Source organism: Momordica charantia, assembly GCF_013281855.1.
Source record: "Momordica charantia cultivar OHB3-1 chromosome 6 unlocalized genomic scaffold, Mcharantia_2.0 BLBB01000006.1, whole genome shotgun sequence".
NCBI classification, from domain to species: Eukaryota; Viridiplantae; Streptophyta; class Magnoliopsida; order Cucurbitales; family Cucurbitaceae; genus Momordica; species Momordica charantia.
This window is the reverse complement of record NW_028275164.1, coordinates 27,456,396-27,471,213: the sequence shown is the minus strand read 5'-3', so window position 1 is coordinate 27,471,213 and position 14,818 is coordinate 27,456,396. Positions and strand designations below refer to the sequence as shown.

Sequence of the window (14,818 nt, the reverse complement as noted above, 5' to 3'; positions counted from 1 at the left end):
TTTCTTTTGTAAGAGCATAATAAACACTTAGATGTTTTATTTCAACCCACTAATTAATTCAAAATTCATCCACTATACACGCAAACAAGACTTCTGTACAAGTTTGAGAAAAAGAGATAAATTTCTGCTATCTAACCATTCCCTATACAACAGAGAAACTGAGAAAGACCATATTTTCTATGGCAAATCAACAAATCAAAGCTGTGTTTGGGTAGATAACCTGTGTTTGGGAATATTTTTTCTTTTGGTGCAACATATTGAGCAAAACCATACCCAAAATCCCCTCTCTTGTGTTGGTTGAGATTTAAGGTCTCTTCTTTCCACTGCATTAGCCATGTACTGGACAACAGCCTAGTAAATAAAATGAACAATTGGGTCAGTTAAAACTTCTATTTAGCAGAGACAAATCCCATTAAGAAACTGTTAAAAGTAATGGCTTTACCTGAGGACCCAATTCAAGAACTTCTCTGGGTGGTTCTTCCAATGGAGTTTCATCTATTTGGAGGACTCTCAATTTTGACAAGAACCTGAAGGACTCAGGTAGGAATCGTATCTGGTTTGCACTTATATCCAACTCCTCGAGCATCTCCAGGCTCCCGATAGATCTTGGTAAGGCTGTGAGGTCTGCAAAGTTCTTGCCAACGTTCAGTTTCCGGAGGCTCACTGCAAAACAGAGATTCTCGGGGATTGCTTCCAATTCGTTGAAGCTAACATCCAGTTCCTTCAACTTGGGGAGGTTTCCCATTGTTGTTGGCAGTCCTCTGATTCTGTTGTAATGCAGGGTGAGAATCTGCAGGCATTCGAGCTTTCCGATTGCCTCAGGAAGGGCTTTGATCTCATTAAAGTCCAGCCGTAGCTCCACAAGCGACAAACATGATCCAATTGTGTAAGGTAAGTCCTCAAGCTCATTGGTTTCCACGTTCAACTTCGTTAAACTAGTCAACTTCCCAATGATTTCTGGTAAATGGGTGAATAGGTTTGAACTCAAGTCAAGAGAAATAAGATTTTTCAGGTTACCAAAAGAAGCTGGCAGCGATTTTAGCCTGTTTGCATGGAGGTCGACGTAGGTGAGATTGATGAGTTCCCCAAATGTGTCGGGAAGGTTTATTAATTGGTTTGAGTGAATGTCAAACTTCCTTAACGACCTAAGGCCACTAATACCAGGAGGAAGAGCCATGATTTTGTTTTCCGACAGGTCTAATTCAACAAGATCACATAATTTCCCAATTGAAATTGGAAGCAACTCAATCTTATCCATCAACTTCCGCTTCAGATCAAGTACAACTGAACCACTTTTAGCAATGCTTTCAATAAGAGCAGCAACTTTCATCAAACTCAATTTCCCAGTTTCTCCTTCACCTTCAACAAAGATAAAAATAGAGACTCAATAAGAAAATGAAAAGAGATGGCTAAGAAGTGAAGTTATTGACTTTTGGCATCCATAGGGAACAAATTCTGTCCAAAAGAAAGTTCAAACTGACTTAACCAACCCCAATTCGAATGGAGACGGATTTGATGTTATACCCAAGTCGTAATACTAATCCCGATTCACACTAAGTATCGGTTGGTCCTGAGTAACGAGTCATCAAAATATCTTGAATTCACAGTACCAGGGTACTAACATATCCCAGTGATGTGACTAGCATAATCCACAATTCCCTTTGAGATTTGGAATAAAGTTCTTTATGTGACTTTTATCTCTTCAATGGAAAGAACTATGTCAACAGTATATTTATGGAAGTTTGAATTTTATTCTTGCTAAACAATCTTCTATTCTATCAAATGATCTTTTCAAATGTCTATCAATTGACTTAGTCAGGATCGATTTTTCTATCCATCCAAGATGACTAAACTTCAACAGTAGCCCATGGATAAGAACTCAAATCTAAGCTAAACTTTCCAACCAACAACAAAGGAAACAGAGTGTTCTTACAACTTCTTGAATCAAAGTAAAATCAAATTGCCAATCACACAAAAATTCATATCATATAATCAGAGACAGAATTTGAGACCTACCTGAAGAAAAGGGAGCAACGAGAGAAGAACTCTTAACCAAACCCTTGCCGTCATTGCTCTCGAATTCTTCATCTTTCTTCTTGCTCTCCAAATTCTGGTCACTACTTACAGAAACTTTTTCAATTTTCTGAACTGGATCGCCCAAATTCAGAGGGCTCTGCCTCTGGGAATCACCAGAAACCAGTTCAGAAGCTCTCTGAATGAGTTCATCGAAGGTCCGCAGCATCTTATCTAGCTCGATCAAGCGAATGGCCTCTCGCCTCTGTTCGTGGCTCTCGAACAACACCATCGTCTTCCTCATCTGCTGCAGGACGGAGAAGAGCTCTTCGGGGACATTTTCGGGAACTCGCTGCTTCGAAATCTCCCCCAATTTGAAATCCTCGTCGTTCTGAACGGTATCGAGAATCGCCATGGCTGCTTCGACCTCTTCAATGGAGGGTCTCGCCGGAAGTGATCGGAAAATTCTTGTCAGCTCGTTCACTGTGTCTACGAAGGGAGGGGGAAGTGGGTCTTGGTTGGAGGTCGCAGCCATGGCGGATTTGAATTTTGGATTTTGGATTTTGGATTTTGTACCCTCCTGAAGAAGATGTTCTTGATGACTCTCTCCTTCCTGTGGGCTATGAGTTTCATTTCTTAATTCTTTTTCAAATTCATCCCACTGATTTATAGTCAGAAACAAAGTAATGGGATTTTATTTATTTATTTATTTTTGTCTAATCTTGTTTTTATTTAAAAGATGGAAGTTTCCATTGTTTTTGGGATTTTTTTTTCCTTAAAAAAGGTAATATTTGCATATTTTTCTCAAAAGAAAGTTGGGTTTTTGTCAATTTTTCACTTAAAATAAAACATTCTTCAAATCGTCTTTGTGTTCTCACACCATTTTGGTTACAAGATAAGGATGTTAAATAATGCTCTACTTGTAAGATAAGGAATTGGGTAAAATTATAAAAAAAATATCAACATTTAAATAATTCTTTATCTGTTTAATGTTTTTTTTAAGTCAACTATATTAGATTTTCATTTTTCTATTAGAACCGAAAAATATCTCAAGCATAGAAAAATAAACTTTTATTTGGTATGAGATTTTTTTAGATAGAATTTAAAACTAAAACAATGTGAGAGTTAGGTCCAAGATAAATAATATTATATTATTGTAAAGACACATCGTCTTAATAAATCAACATAAAATTATATTTATATTCTAAATATGTTTAAAGAGGTTTTTACTTGAAAGTTTATTTGACAAATTCTAACAAAGTTTATCTAATTTATTAGTATAATTTTTTCATAAAGATGTAGTATAATTTTGTAATTATTTTGATAATTGTCAGCGCATAAAACCATTTTAACTACGTGGAAACGAGACTATAACATTTTAGGAAAACAAATCCCTTTTTACCTTAATTAATAATAATCCTATGAAAATAAATTCATTAACATATTTATCATATGTTACCAAATTTTAATTGCACCTAGTGAATCAATGAGAAAACTAAAAATTAAATCAACGCTACCAAATCAATGAGAATTTGAATTTTGTTGGAGAGAAATATTAATGGAAAACAAGTTTAATAAGAAGATAAAAAAAATGATTTGATAGACTTAAACTTTTAAACTTATGTTTACTCAAAAAAAAAAAAAGAACTTTTAAAACTTATGACAAATAAAATTGTTCATATCTAAATCGAATCCCTCTTTCATCATTAACTTAATTATATGTGATGTTTTTAACTGTGACTGTAACTGAAATTATTAAGCTATTAATTTTGTAAAATAATATAATTAATATATTTTTTTAATTCCATAAATACCCACCTTTTTATTTTATCATTGAGCGGTTAGGTATATAAGAGAACATGAAAATCAAATTTTATGGCTCAAGAAGAGAATTCACTTATTAATTAATTATGTAATCCAGAAAGCAGTATTATGACAATTATGAATCTAAATCTTAGTTGTTGAACCATTGAAAGAACTAATTATTAGACTAACCAAAAAAAAAAAAGTAATAAGAGATATGATTATTTAATATTATATGGTGTTATATCAAATATTTTCAAAATATCTCCTCATCCAAACACACTTTTTTTAATTTCAAAATCGATGGGAAGTTATTTATTAAAAAATCTGTTGCAAAAATGGGAAGTTACTTACAAATTAAGTTCAAAATCAATTGAATAGGTACTCAAAATATATATATATATATATATATATTCTAGAATCTAGACTTTCACAGCTCACTCGTGATGGATGCAAAAAGGAAAAAAAAAAAAAAGTCAATTAGTATCATTTTTTGTAATTATCCTCTAAACTTGTGAGGTAATTAGCGTGCATTTTAACAATAAAAAGAGTAGAAAAATTAGTTTTTGAACTATAAAAAGTAGTTTAATTAAATATTAAATCGCCACCCTTAATCTATTTAGTTGTTGCAGTTATACCTATAACTTATAAAATTATTATAAATAAACCTTAATGATATAATTTTGTTAATATTTGAGTCTAATTGTAATAACTTTTTTTTTTTTGGAAAGGAAATATTATATTTATTAAAACAGCATAATCGTAATAACTTCTTAATTCTTGAAATGCAAGATTAGTTAACATGACATAATTAACCATACTTATAATTTAGTTTTGCAAATCGCAAATTTTCCTAAACTTAATTAGTTTAATATATTACCCTTGTAAAAAAAAAATCGATTATCTATCATTAATCGACGTGTTCGAGTTAACTACTTCTAATTGAAATTTCCTATCTTACTAATCAATTACAACATATTATTTCTAAAATAAATATCAGTCAATTTTCACTTTTGACTTTTATGTATCAAAGATTTCCTCCCCCAAAAAGAAAAAAACATTTGAAATAGTAATTGCGTATTTGAATATTTGCACCAAATAATAATAATTCCTTTTTTTAGGAGCAATAATAATAATTCTCATTGGTTTTCGTCTTTGTATTAAATGCATTTATACCCAAAAGAAAAGAAAAGAGGTGATATCATATCATATGATATGGTTTTAATGGGGTAATTAATCAACGTATATTCATTTTTGTCACAAGCTGTCCATGACCTCAACTGCCATAAAATTAAGTCCTATTTACGTGGTTTGTTTCCATCCAAATCAAACCTTAATCCTAGCCGAGCATAGCTCGGTATTGATATATATCTTAAATCAATAGGTTATTAAGTTCGATTCCTCACTTCCGCATTTGTAAACAAAAACACATTAAACTCTATTAGTTATTGTAATTTATATCTTAATTAACATTTAATTTTAGGATTTTATCAATACTTTCACATAAATAATTTCAGTTTACTGTCGTTTAAACATTCACACACTCGTAGTTTAAACATTTAAGAGATGTACTCACAAAGGAAAAAAAGTAGTTCTTAAATTAAAAGATATTTCAAACTCAACCTTCATGAGAACATTTTAAAAATCAATATTGCATTTTTAAATTTTCGTCTTGCAGAAGAACTCAAAGAAGTTACTACTAACATGAACAATAAAATAAATATCATTTCAAAGAGAGTTTACTAATTTGCAATCCATCAATCAGTTATTTTTTTTTTCAAAAAAAGAATTATACAATTTTAAATTATATGCACACGATCTTTTTTCTTTTTCCTTTTTTTTTTGACATATTATATGTGCATGATCTTCAACAACTACTAATAATAAAAGAACTAAAATTTCAGTATATAAAATATATAATTGGTGCATGATTCAATACCTACGCTAATAAGAAATATAAAAAATAATGATGTTTTTCAAAGTACTTTTCTTATTAGTAAAAGATTTAGAATATTAAATTGTAACTTTCGTTCTCACATTTAACATTTTAATTATTTTTTAAATGATATTCAGTGTTAACTGTGTATCAGAAAAAGGAAATCTTCTTCCTTCACTTCGTTGAACGTTGAAAAATGATAAGAAGAGAGAAAAATAACGAAGATATATTTAAAACCAATTTAAATTTTAAATTTTCAAACCTTCTATTTCAACTTATAATTTAATATAAAAATTGTAATAATTGTTATTGTTAACTTTTTTTAATAAATTATTTCAAAACAGATAATATAAACGTATTACTTATTTATTTATCTATCCGATGACGTGTATTAACATTATAATTCATAGGTATCATATCTACTCAAGCAGAGTTCAATAAAAGAATTCATGCATTCCGTTGTAGGGAAATAAGCGAGATCAAGCTATGCGACAGGAGATCAAAAGAAAGCTAAGAAATGGGCACGAACCAGGAAAGGGGGCTGACATCTAGCGACTCAAGCCGGCCCCCGACCGACCAGGCCTCGACATTGAGAACTTCTTGGCGCGGAGCAATTCTCGGCCCCCGGTCGAGAATCCTAACGGTTCATCCCGAATTTTTCCACCTCGACTCTTGATTTGACCTTAAGCCCACAATGAAACGAACGGGCTCAGATTTCTAGATTTCCTAGATGTATGAAGATTTGACTTCTGTAAATCCTAAAGAGATTAGAATTCGACTTATATAAATAAGAGGGTGAACCAAACCCTAGAGGTATGCTCACAATACCATACAATTTATACTCAACTACTCCGATTCTAACTTAAGAATCGGAGCCCGTGCGGCTAAAGCCACACCGGTCTTAGTGCTATCTGTTTTGCAGGTTTCATTGGTCCCTTTTATTCTAGAAGATTGGTGCGAATTTGACGAGGTCCTAGGAGGCCAAATTTCTGCATCAACAATTGGCGCCGCCTGTGGAGACGATTAAGGTCTAAAAGTCAAGACAATCAACAACAAGTTGACCGAGAACTGCTTGGATCCGAGGTGATCTCAACAAAATCGATCTAAAAGTCAAAACGATCAACAACGAGTTGATCGAGAACTGCTCAGATCCGAGGAGGTCTAGGGTGAAGCGAATCAACAAAATCCAAGATAGATCTTGAGAGAAATAAGTCGACATGAATTCGAAAGAAAGACCACAACATTCCGACGAAGGTCAGGAGAGTGACGAATGTCTAGGTGACACAAGGCGACAGATTCCAGGGCAGAAAGAGTAACGGACAGAAATTTCTGAATGGTAGGAGAGCGAATTAGCTGCTTTTAAGGTTCGAAATGTCGATGTCGATGAAAATGTTGAGGTCTTGATTTTACGGATATGTCGATGTCGACAGATATTTAAGGAAAAGTCACGAAAATTGTAAAAATTAATAAAAATTGTTTTAATTAGTAAATAAAATTTTAATTGTAGCTTAATTAAGATATAACTGATCATTTCTAACCATCATATCTAAAAATATTAGTAACTTATGAAAATGTCAATGTCGATAGAAATGTCAACATAATGAAGATGGATGAAAATAATCTAAATTAATAAATTGAAGTTCAATGTTACTGTTTTATTGATAATTGATAATTTATAATCAAATCTAGTGTTTAGTTACATAATTGAATAAGATATGAAATATTGATATATACATGTGCAAATATTAAAAATGGAATGATAGGTTTGAAAATTTTGTAATTAAATTTAAAAAGAAAAATGAGGAAAAAATCAACCAAAATAAAAATAGTTAGAATAGTAAAAATCGAAAAAAATGTATAACTTTAAATATTAATAATAGTAAAATAAAAAGAGTTGAAAAAAAAGTGGCAGCATCCCTAACAATCCCACATCGAAAAGGGATTGAGGGGGAAAGGCGCTCCCTCCCATTTTTTCTTTTCTCATCCGACGAGCGCTGGGCTCACTTATGTGGGTACGACGATTGATTTAAAAAGAACTGTTGGGCTTGTTTATGTGGTTTGGTGATACAATTAATTTTTTTTTTTTACGATATTTGATAAATGTCGTCAAAATGTTGATATATTCACGACATTTCGACGATATTATAATATATCGTCGATATCGTCGATAAAGGGGGGAAAATAAGTCGATGTCGAGTCCTTTGATACGTCGACGTGTCGAACGATATTTTGAACACTGGCCGCTTTAGAAGAGAAGATTGCAGCAATGAACTGGAGCATATCTCTCACTCTCGAGGACTTGAGCAACAAGAGAAGATGCCACCAACACTTCTCCAGGATCCACAAAAGGGCAAAGCTCCCGTGATTGGAGATGCAAAAGAATCAACGAACAACCCATTGACACAAAGTAAACTGATAATGGGAGGGAACGAGAAACCACGGAACAATGCTTTCCATCGACAGGATCCAGTAATCATGTGACCACAAAAGTTTGCGACACATAGCAGCAGAGGCAGACGGGAAACCCGACCAGGCCTCGGGAACACCATGTTCAATAAAGAAAAATCACTTAGCCGACATGAGCATACAGAAAGATTGCAGAAAGGTAGTAAGAAGCGAAAAGACAAAGGAACAATCTTGAGGAGATCGTAGAGCAAGCAGATTCACCATTTGTGGAAAAGATATGAGAGAAAAGATCCCTCCAAAGTTCAAACTCCCTACTATAAAGCAGTACGGCTCACCAGATCATATTGATCTTCTGGATGCGTATAGAGAATGGATGGATCTCTATGGGATGATAGATTGAAGGGATGTGATTCCCGGAGCGGAAGCAGATTTTCGTTGCTGATTTTCGAGATACAAAATCGAAATACAAAGAAGAAAAATACAGAGGAAACTCAAACCTTTGAAGAACGTTTCTTCAGTGAGTTCCCCTCGAACACCACCACCGGATCTTCCTCGCTATCCTCTTGGGTCTCGAGATCGTGCTTGTGGTAGCACCTTGATCGAAGAGAGGGAGAGATTGAGAGCTTGAACGAGAGAGAAGCTTGGGAGTTCTGTTCAGTAACCTCTTTTTCTCTTCTCCAACACCTTTGAACAAGAAGAAGATGGATGACGTAAGGTAACTCCCCACGTCACAAAACCTCCTACTCCCCTGCAATTTTGCAGGGGAGTTAATATTAATATATATATATATATATATAATATAATAATAATTAAAATATATATATAATAATTAATATATATAATTAATTAATCAAATTAATTAATATAATTAATTATTAATCCAATTAATAATTAATAAATATATATATATATACATAAATAATTAACACTTAATTATTTATTATAAAATTAGAATCATATTCTAAAACATTTCTCTCGTATAACTTATAGTTTTAATGTACATCTTATGCATATTATTTTTAACCTATAGTTTTAATATGAATCTCATTCATATTAATTTTATTTGAATCTCATTCAAATAATATCTCTCATAATATATAGTTTTAATTTACAATTAACTATATATATTATAATGTATCAATATACATATAATCCCTGAAGTAATTTGAACAATTCAAATTCTTCCAAAAACTAGCAAGGGGATTTAATGGACCTACAGATCAGAAGCTCCAACGATGCAAGATTAATTGGTCAAACTCATTGACCGAGTTAATCAAGATTCGTTAACTACGGGTCATTCCACTAAAGACCCGCAGTTGCACTCTTCTTACTGCAAAATGTTTTCGTGTCCATGGATATCCGACCATTAATGACGAGTCAATCCTTCACGAGTGCTCGTAACTCAAGTTGGGTCAAATTACCGTTTTACCTCTGAGTTACATCTTACTCCTTAAACACCACTGCTCCTCTAATGAACAACCTGATTATGGTCCAACCAATAACCGGAAGTCCCTCTCGGCCAATGAGAGGGTGGGGCCCCTTGTTCAAGTCCCGGAGTTAGCATTTAAGGGAACACTCATCTACTCCCCTAAAGTCGGGGAGGAGTGAATTCCATCTTGTGAAGTTATGTTCCCAGCTCCCCACTCGGTCTCGTCTCCAAAATGATAGGAATGTTGAGTCGGCGACTCGGGCCACTCTCACCCATACAGATCAAAGGACGAGCCCTCACGGGCAGGAGTCCATAACTCACTCAAGATTGAGAATGAGTTGTCTGGTCATCCTAAGAAATAACAACCTATTAGTTAACGGTGTTACATCTAAAGATTGCTTATTTCGTGGTCCGGTCTTATACAAACTCATTGTATAGGATATCCCCACTCGCATGTCTCCACACGAACGACCTGGATCGAGTCGTCTGTAACCTTTACAGAGTGAGCCGTATCCATAGTGTTGCCAGGATAAGGTACCCAGCCTTATCCATATACTATAGACCCTTTAGGTTATTCACGAAACATTATCCATTCATATATCAAGGTATATCAAATATATACCCCGTATATCAACTATAAACCCAGTATATATACTGTCCCGATTACATCACAAATAACCTTGGATGTTTAGTTTATTGGATTTTGGATAATGCAAAGCTATGATTTAACAACAAATTTATTGAATAAAACTTTATTAAATAGACATTTATTTTTACAAAACACAAACTACGAGTTTAGGGCAACACACCCAACAAGAGGCAATTAGGTGCAGAATATTATCTTTCACATTAACTGACACTGCCCGCGTCTGGTTTCGACAATTAAGAAGAAAATCAATCTTCTCCTTCAAAAAACTGATCGGGGCATTTGTCACGCAATTCATTGGAGGGTAGAATAGGAGTCAACCTGTGACCTACCTCCTAACCATAAAACAAGAATCAACTGAGAGCCTCAAAGAATATGTGGCTTGCTTCAACGAGGAAAGATTACTAGTCAAAGATCTTATCGACGGAATCTCACAACGTGGCGTAAGAGATAAAGAGCAATCATTCTCTTTTAGAAAAAGGGCTCCAACAACCTTCTCAAATGCATTAACTCGAGCTCAAAAATATATGAGCGCAAAAGAGCTACTCCATTCAAAGTGAGGTCTCAACCAAACTCAAGATCAATCAGATCAACGAGACACTCTGAAAAAATATACCCCAACGACAGTCCCACTCGAACAAGAGTCCGAGGAGAGCAATGAGTATTGCGATAATACTACCACACAACTTTAAGAGGCCACGAGACAACTCAACAAACATGCATTACAGGATAGCGTTTAGTTTCTCTCTCCCTATTTATGGTTAATGATTGAATAGGTCAGGTTTAATTCTTAATAACCGCTTATATGTTAGCATAGGACGGGTTTTCTGGTTATCGTTTGTCTTGCTTCAAATTATTTCTGATTCAATGTTTTAAAAAATATTCACTTATTTATGATTAATTGAAATTCAAGCATGTACGATCTAATTAATTCCTTATTACTTGAAAATTTATCTTTTATTCAAAATGAAAACCCCTCAAGTGGGGGCATGGGTAAGTTAATCAATAGCTGGTCAAGGAACTCGAACTGGGATAGACCTAGAAGTAGGTCAATAAGCTAGAAGCCAGTCAGTGAAACCGGAAAGGAAAATTCCAAAGGTACTGAAAAGGCATGCGTACAGGCCCAGTAAGGTTAAAACAGAAAGTAAACAAGTCAAACTAATCAATGAAACTTAAGGTTTAAAACCATTTGGCAAAAGCCAAAATAGGTTAGAAACCTAAGGACGTTGATTAAACTCAGGGTAAAAAACTGGCAGAAGCCAAATAGGTTGGAAACCCAAGGGTGCCAACAAGCTCAGGATATAAAACCATTGGCGAAACCAAATAGGTTAAAAACCCAAGAGTAAATCCTGTGGTATAAAACCATGGGCAAAAGCTAAGTAGGTTAGAAACTCAAGAGTGGTACAGCTAGCCCAGCTAAAAGTTAGATCCCAAGGCTAACAAAAAAAAAAATTAAAAGTAACTGTACGGCAGAGCCCAAGAGACTTAACTGCAGCCAACTACGACAAAAGGGTATGCGGGTTAAGACGATCAGCCCATGAGACGACAACCAACAAACGACAAGAGAATAAGGAAAAAAACTCGTTGCGCCTCTGCTTAATAGTTAGAGCATAAGTGCAAGTGCACACTGTCACAAGTAATAATATGGAAGTATTCCAAGTTTCGTTTCCTCAGGGACTAGTTTTCTTTTAAAAATGAATTTGTAAACTGCTTGAGTGAGCAATCGGGTTTGGGATAAAAATTTGGTGAATATGTTGGGAAACACGATTTAAAAACACAAGGCTTAAAAAAGTCAACCCCCTACTAAGATTTAGTTCTAAAGAGGTGAATTACACCTACCATGATTTAATCTTGCTAGGTGTAATTCACGTTTTGATAATCTAAGAATCGAATGTGGTTGAAACATTGTGAAGCTGAAACTTTCAAAGTAATTTGGTTGGCACATTCCTCTAGTAAGCTAGAAATTCTGGGCATGCGATGTGTCTGACGCATTGTGATCACCAATCTTCACTTTTCTCAAAAAAACCAACATATTTACATCAATTAACCTTCACTTACTGATAACTGAATGCCCAAGTCCTTAATCACAAAACATGCACATTTTATCTAAGATAGATGCATGATCATATACTTTTCATCCTAAATAATCCTTAACTAAGCATGCAAATCTATTTCTTTTAGACTTTAATCAAGACTTATCAAGGGGACTATTCTACAAAACAGTCATTCATGGAACGACTAATCGACAAGTACTCTCAATATAGAAGACCTAACATTTTGCCTTTTATGTTGAGAGTGGGGGCTACTGTTATAGGGAAATAAGCGAGATCTAACTATGCGACAGGAGATCGGAAGAAAGCCAAGAATGGGCACGAACTAGGAAAGGGCGCAGCACCTGGCGATCCGAGCCTACCCCCGGCCGATCAATGGTCGGCGCCGACCAGGCCTCAGTGCCAAGTAGTTCTTGGCCCCCCAGCCGAGAACCCTAACGGTTCATCCCGAACCATCCCGCCTCGACTCTTGATTCGACCTTAAGCCCATAATGAAGTGAACGGGCCCAGATATCTAGATTTCCTAGATGTATGAGGATTCAACTTCTGTAAATCCTAAAGAGATTAGGATTCGACTTCTATAAATAAGAGAGTGAACCAAACCCTAGAGGTATGCTTACAACACCCTACACGTTATACTCAACTATTCCAATTTTAACTCAAGCATCGGAGTGCGTGTGGCTAGAGCCACACCGGTCTTAGTGCTATTCTGTTTTGCAGGTCTCATCGATCCCTTTTATTCTAGAAGATTGGTGCGAATTTGGCGAGACCCTAAAAAGCCAAATTTCTACCTCAACACTTTCTATACCAATAAAAATTTTACATTCTACCATAAACATGAAATTATATTTTTTAAAAGAAAATGTCACATTTGAAAATTGGGAAACTAAAACAAAACATTTAAAAGATTAAGATATAAAAAATTGACGAACTAGATGGCAGGAATCCGATTGCTTGTCTGCTATATTAAGCTGATCCGGGGAGAAATCTCAACTTTGAGAGATGAATTAAATTGGGTGTCGGATGTGAGGACCCTAACCCTTCATTTTGCTTCTATTTCGTTCCACCACCACCTCCGAACCTGCAACGTGCAAGTTAGCTCTTTACCTAAGTCTTGCTTTACTGATTTAGCCACTTCTTTTTGGAGTTTAACTTTTCTTTCTAATTAATATTATTATTCATTTCTCCTTCAAAAACAATTTGAACAATCAGTTGGTTCGGATAAATTTTGTTGGTCTTAACCACATTCTTCCCTTCCATTCAGGAGAATTCAGACTTGATTATTCTGTATAGTTGATTTGCTCAACGTCCTCCATAAACAGGCTCCATGAGCTCTATATATGTTGGTTCAACATTGGTGTTGTTAGATTACTCAGACCCATTAAATCCAAAATCAAGAAAACCAAAACCAAACCTAAATTGGTTCAACTAAAATAAATTCTCAAGAATAGTTTTGTTTGGTTCTGTTAGGAGTGTAATCAGAGCAAAACGAGGATAGGGAGGACTGCTATCTGCTCCTGTTTCATTCCTCAGCCTACAAAACTCCACACGAAATTTTACCTAACTTTTTAGTCCATGATATAAATGCTTTAACCAGTCGAGCATGATAGAAATTTTCCATTTTTGTTTTCTTTTTATTTTTTTAGTACATATATCAATTACCGTTCTATGCTTGCTTTGACCATTACATTCACATATATATAATAAAAAATTAAACAGGTGGGGACGGTAAAAAGGGTCGGGATTCTCAAGGGAAAAAATAACACCACTCCACGCCTATACTAAAAGAAAAAAAAAATCATGGTTTAGTTATTAGTTTGGTCAAAAACAAAACTGCTCGAACTAAATACACGAAGAATCAAATTAAACCAAATGAAAAACAATGCATCGGTCCAATTAATTGGCTTTGTTATCAACTTAATTCCAATTCTTTTTCTTCAACAGAGATCAAACAAATTCATTTAAACAATACAATACAAATCGAACCGAACCCTAAACCCTAAATTCCAAACCCGACCGAACTGAATAAGAGAATTAAGAAGGGGGCAGGCTTAGGTTGGGTGGCAAAGCCCGTGAAGCTTTGCTTTTGGAGCTAAAAAGTTTTCATCTTTACAATGCTCAAAAGGACTTTTGCCTTAGCTTTTTTTCCCCTCCTTCCAATGGGTCAAACCTTACACATCTCACTCTCAACTTTAATCACCCTTCCAATTCCCATGTTCATGGTAGCAATCTTCAACTACTACTTCTAACCCTAAAAAAAAATTGAAAATGCTTCCTTTAATCTATTTTGCATAATTCCTATCTAACTTAAATTATAAATTTGGTTTAAAATTTTAAGAGTTGGGTTCATTTCAAAACTTCTAATAAGCCTCTAAACTTTCGTCCCTGAAATTTTGGTTTTATGTTTGATAGGTCTGTCTGTTGCTAATTTTTACTCTTACACCATGTCAAATGCCTCAACTTATCTGAAATCCACTTGTCCTTGTAATTTTTAAATAATATAGTTACTTAATATACCACGTGATTAATGTCGA

General features: G+C 34.5%; 1 protein-coding gene across 1 annotated transcript; it reads right to left on the bottom strand.

The window, feature by feature from the left end:
- Positions 1-2,664, bottom strand: LOC111022927 (plant intracellular Ras-group-related LRR protein 5). The gene is made up of 3 exons (XM_022300238.2): positions 2,017-2,664; positions 443-1,359; positions 1-351 (listed from the first exon to the last, which is right to left on the bottom strand). Exons 1-3 carry the CDS (start codon positions 2,546-2,548, stop codon positions 196-198), a joined length of 1,605 nt encoding a protein of 534 aa, XP_022155930.1. The 5' UTR covers positions 2,549-2,664; the 3' UTR covers positions 1-195.
- Positions 2,665-14,818: the final 12,154 nt, after the last annotated feature.